The sequence below is a fragment of the Otolemur garnettii genome, unplaced genomic scaffold (assembly GCF_000181295.1).
Source record: "Otolemur garnettii isolate 467f Iridium unplaced genomic scaffold, OtoGar3 scaffold00077, whole genome shotgun sequence".
NCBI classification, from domain to species: Eukaryota; Metazoa; Chordata; class Mammalia; order Primates; family Galagidae; genus Otolemur; species Otolemur garnettii.
The window spans coordinates 8,465,074-8,470,537 of record NW_003852472.1 but is presented as its reverse complement, the minus strand read 5'-3'; the positions used below and the strand labels follow the sequence as shown (position 1 = coordinate 8,470,537).

Genomic DNA, 5,464 nt, shown 5'->3' with positions numbered 1-5,464 from the left:
TTTATATTCTACATTTAGAAAGAGGATTTGTTTTTTTCTTTTCTACTCAGTCAACATGTAATAAATAGCTTTTAGTGATTTCTTCATTTTATGTTTGTCTTCTGATTATTTTATATTTGGGTTGTGTTAGTCTTAGTTCTCAAATTTAAACAATAAACTCGGGAGTAGAAGCATGGAGGAGATAAGCATACCTAAGTGAAAATTAAATGAGGGGTACTATATATAATGTACCTAGCTCAAGCATTGCATATGGCTCTAATCAAGCATTATTTCTCTCATTCTTTTTTTATTTTTAATAAATATAGTTGGAGACTATATATATATATATATATGTTTGGGGGGCAGGGCAGAGTCTCTCTTTATTGCCCTCAGTAGAGTGCTGTGACATTACAGTTCACAGCAACCTCAAACTCTTGGGCTCAAGGAATTCTCTTGCCTCAACTTCCCGAGTAGCTAGAACTGCAGGTGCCTGCTATGATGCCTGGGTATTTTTACAGATAGGGTCTTCACTTGCTCAGGCTGGTCTCAAACTCCTGAGCTCAAGCAATCCACCTGCCTCAGCCTCCCAGAGTACTAATATTACAGGTGTGAACCACCAGGCCCAGCTTTATTTTTAATTAACTAATTAATTAACGAAATGAGATTTCTCTCTCTTTCCCAGGCTGGAGTGCAATGGCTGTTCATAGGTACAATTATAGTGCACCACACCCTCAAACTCCTGGCATTAAGCAATCCTCTTCAGCCTCCTAAATAGCTGGGACTATAGGTTCATGCCACCATGACCAGCCCAACACCTCCTCCTGTGATTTTTGTTTCTATTTCTCACTGCTTCCAATTGTGACTTCACTTGAGATTTCCTACATGAGTAATTCTCAAATTTGAACAGACATCAGAGTTACCTGGAAAGCTTGTAAAACCGGTGCTTGCTGGACCTCACCCTCAGAGTCACTGATTTTAGTTGCTTAGGAGTGGTACCAGAGAATTTGCATTTCTAACAAGTTCCCAGGTGATGCTGATGCTGCTGTCTGGGGAATCACACTTTGAGAACCATTGTTTTATACATAGTGGATGAGATTTATTATAAATATTTCAAATGCAGCTCTCTGCTTTGTCAATTAGTAGTATCACTTTATCAAGTCTAAAAAACCTTAGACCCATTCTTAATTTCTCCTTCACTTCCCTTCCCACCTAACCTACCTATTTGACCAAGTTCTACTTTATTTTAACTTAGTAAAACCTTTTGAATTTCATCCTTTCTACTTCTATTTTCCAGGTCCTTTTTTTTTTTCAATTAAACCTTTGTAATGTATTTTTAATTATTATCTATATCTCCAGGCTCTCTATCCCTCAGGTTGTTCACACAGCTACCTGTATTGTCTTTCTAAAACACAGATTTCATAATGGTAACTTTTTTCTTTTAAGACAGAGTCTCACTTTCTCCTCCTAGGTAGAGTGCTATGGTGTCATAGCCTCCAGCAGCCTCAAACTCATGGGCTCAAGTGATTCTCTGGCCTCAGCCTCCTAAGAAGCTGAGACTACAGGCGGCTGCCACAATGCCTGGCTATTTTTTTTTAGAGACGGAGGTCTCACTCTTGCTCAGGCTGGTCTCAAACTTGTGAGCTCAAGCAAGCCACCCACCTTGACCTCTCAGAGTGCTAGGATTATAGGCATGAGCCACCATGACCGTCCTGTAACTTTTTGTATTTACAATCTTTTTTGTTTCCCCACTACATGATAAAATCCAAAATAATAGTGGACTTAGCAGTCAAGGTCCTTCTGGTGCTTTTTTGTATATCTAGTACATCACACCTTCAGTGCTCTGGTTACATTAAACAAACTTGTTCTTAGATAAACTATGTGCTTTCACATTTGGAAGGCAACTATGCTCACCACTATACCAACAACACCAGCACCATGCTTTTCACATTTATATAATAGTATCCTCTCCCTGAAATGTCCTTTCACTTAGTAAATCCTGTTTATCCTTTTAAAACCCAACGCAAATTTCCCCATTTTAAAGCCTTCTCAGACTCCTGTGGCAGATTTAGTTGCCTGTGTTCTTGTAGAATTTGACTTTTACTCTGTACTATAGAAACTGCCCCATTATGTATTAATTACTGATTTATCTCTTTCTCCGTTTGAAGGTTATGCTTATTAGGGAAAAGGACTAGACTTTATTTCTTTCATATAATCCTAGAATGATTGCTAAGTGAGCATGATCCATGGAGGAGGTCCCTTTTGGAGTCTATAATAGCATAGAGACAGGTTTAGCCTGTAGTTATCTGTCAGAGACTGTAGTCTTATTTGTGTATTTAACCTCTAGTTAGAAAAACTTTAGATCCTGCTCAATTAAGTAATAACTTTTAGATACAAGGAAACTGGATCATTTTTATTTCTCTCTTCAATTACAGACTTCAACGAGAAGAAGAAGAAGCCTTTGCCAGCAGTCAGAGCAACCAGGGCGCCCAATCTCTGACATTTTCCAAATTTGAAGAAAAGAAAACCAATGAAAAGACCCGCAAAGTTACCACAGTGAAGAAGTTCTTCAGTGCTTCCTCCAGGGTTGGATCAAAGAAGGGTAATTTTGTGATTCTCTTTTTTTCCTTCTGTGCCTGAGAGAGATACATACAGAGAGAATCCATGGTGAATGTGGGCTCCATGGTCTAATTTCCATAAGCTTTTAGAGAATACCAACCCAGGTTTGAGACCAAAATTGGATTTGAGGATCAGCTAGTATATGAAACCAGTACTCTCTTTGGCTGAAGGACATTGAGGGGTTTTTGTTTTGTTTTGTTTTGTTTTTTGTTTTGAGACAGAGGTAGAGTGCTGTGGCATCATAGGACACAGCAGCCTCAAACTTTTGGGCTCAAGCGATCTTCTGGCCTCAGCCTCCCAAGTAGCTGGGACTACAGTCACCTGCCACAGTGCCCAGCTATTTTGTAGAGACGGGGGTCTCACTTTTGCTCAGGCTGGTCTTGAACTCCTGAGCTCAAGCAATCTACCCACCTTGGCCTCCCAGAGGGCTGGGATTGTAGGTATGAGCCACCTGGCCCAGGACATTGTGTTTTAGAGATGCATGTTTACTGTACAGGAGGAATGAGAGTTTTGTTTATGAAATTCATTCCCATCCAAATGATCATCTCTTTGGATGTCTTTTCTGCCTTTGTTTTGGGGGACCGCTTTGTTCTCATTTGTATAATACCCTCTCTGTCCATGGCTTATCAGAAATGGCTGTTTTCTAGACTTCAAAGTCATCTGAGAGAAGTTTTCTCTTTCTGAGAGCTCATATGAGAAATAGCTAGTGTCTTGAGGAGATAGGTAGAAAACTTATAGGAAAGGTTCACTTTGGGCTCTGAGGGGGACAAAGTAACCAATAGTAGGTGTTTTCTTCCTTTCTTTTTTTTTTTTGAGACAGAGCCTCAAGCTGTTGCCCTCGGTAAAGTGCCATGGCATCACAACTCACGGTAACCTCCAACTCCTGGGCTTAAGCAATTTTCTTGCCTCATCCTCCCAAGTAGCTAGGATTACAGGCACCCACCACAATTCCTGGTTATTTTTTGGTTGTAGCTGTCATTGTTGCTTGGCAGGCCCCGGCTGGATTCGAACCTGGCAGCTCTGGTGTATGTGGCTGGCGCCTTAGCTGCTTGAGCTACAAGTGCCAAGCCAGATGATCTTATTCATCCTATTTAAATTTAAAGTGCATGGCTTGGGTGCCATAGTACAGTGGTTACAGTGTCAGCCACATGCACCGAGGGTGGCGGAGTGGAACCCTGCCCAGGCCAGCTAAACAACAATGACAAGTGCAACAAAATAATAGGTGGGTAATATAATATGGCGGGCACATATAGTCCCAGCTACTTGGGAGACTGAGGCAAGAGAATCATCTAAGCCCAGGAGTTTGAGTTTGCTGTGAGCTGTGATGCTATAGCACTCTCCAAAGGGCAACATAAGGAGACTCTGTCTAAAAAAAAAAAAAAAAATTTGCTGTGTAACCAGCAAGAGGATTATCATAAAATCACAGTTCTACTAGTGAAGATGCAAGCTAGGTGAAGTGGCCTAGCATGAAGTGAGAAAGAATCTCTATTATTAGGGCGGCACCTGTGACTCAAAGGAGTAAGGTGCTGGTCCCCATATGCCGGAGGTGGTGGGTTCAAACCCAGCCCCAGCCAAAAACCACAAAAGAAAAAAAAAATAATAAAAAGAACCTCTATTGTTAGACCTCAGCTTCAGAGCTTTCTTGTTGATACTCAGAGTTACATAGTAAATTTGAAATGATAAGAGAGGCTGTGGACCAGTACTGATGTTCTCAGCGGTCCCATTCCCTTGGAGCCACCCCTTCTTTTAGCCCACCCTGGGGTAATTGTGATGAGGGTTTTTGGTCTGCCTAAAGATAGGGGAATGAATAAAAATACCATATTACTCCTTAAGATCCCGGCTGGTCTTCTAGATTTGTGACTTTGGCTTTTTTCTTTTGTTTTATTAAAAGGAGAGGTTGCTTATAACCCCCATACACAGCACTTCTCTTTAAGAAGTGTACACTTTTAAATGAAAAGCACAGTATTTGTCTTTAAGTTTATACCTTTCAATAATCTTTTTGTTTGCATGATTAATTTGAAATTGTTCCTTGGTCAGCTACCAGTAGTAGCAGTTTTGTCTCTGCTAAATAAGAAGGGGAATGCTCAGTATCTGCCAGAGATTAAATAAGAATATATTTGGTTCATGACTTATTTATTAGGAGGTGATGTAACAGGTTGCTTAGTTAGGGTATCTTTGGAGTTATTCCTGGTTTGAGTCCCAGCTTTGTCATGTATCGGCTGTATGATCTTAGGCAAGCTAATCCCGAGCCCTGTTTACATGCAGAGGGACATGTAATACTTGCCAGAGGCATGTGATGAGAATTATGTGTGTTGATGTGTATGAAGAGCTCAGTACAGTGCCTGACACACACGAAGTGTTACCTGTTTTAAAATACAGGTTAGTCTTCTGATAGAATAATATCTGGCAAGGAGCTCAAGGGCAAGGAGCTCAAGGGCAAGGAGCTCAAGGGCATTGATCAAAGCCATTCACTTCTGTTTATTAAATTCTATTTCCTGCTTTGGGAGAGTAAACTTTAAACTCTCCATTAAACTTATGTAGTGAAATGTTACATATTTATGTCAACAGATGAAATAGTAAAAAAAAAATTATAAAATTATCTGTTCCAACTGCCTCATTTTATAAATGACAGTATAAACGTCCATAAGGGTTGACTAATTTACTCAAGGTCACCTAATGAGTTGGTATGTTGGAACTCAGGTCTCCTAACTCCTGGTTCAATATTTTCCATTATACACATTCCTTGACTGCCCTTGGTGGATTTTTTTTTTTTTTGAAAAGTTAAAAATTCTTTAACTTTTTATTCCTGGTACCACTACCACAATTTACAGGGCAATATACCTGTTGTAATGAAAAGAAAAAGAAAAAG

At 40.0% G+C, this 5,464-nt stretch overlaps 1 protein-coding gene across 4 annotated transcripts in view; it reads left to right on the top strand.

Moving 5' to 3' along the window:
• The window catches only part of RABGEF1 (RAB guanine nucleotide exchange factor 1), a 63,434-nt gene that overhangs the window by 21,426 nt on the left and 36,544 nt on the right, over positions 1–5,464 (top strand). For all 4 annotated transcript variants that reach the window (XM_023515717.1, XM_012807895.2, XM_023515716.1 and 1 more), the window contains one exon: positions 2,412–2,578. In XM_023515717.1, coding sequence (XP_023371485.1) covers positions 2,412–2,578 — 167 coding nt within the window. The remainder of the gene's footprint in view (positions 1–2,411; positions 2,579–5,464) is intronic.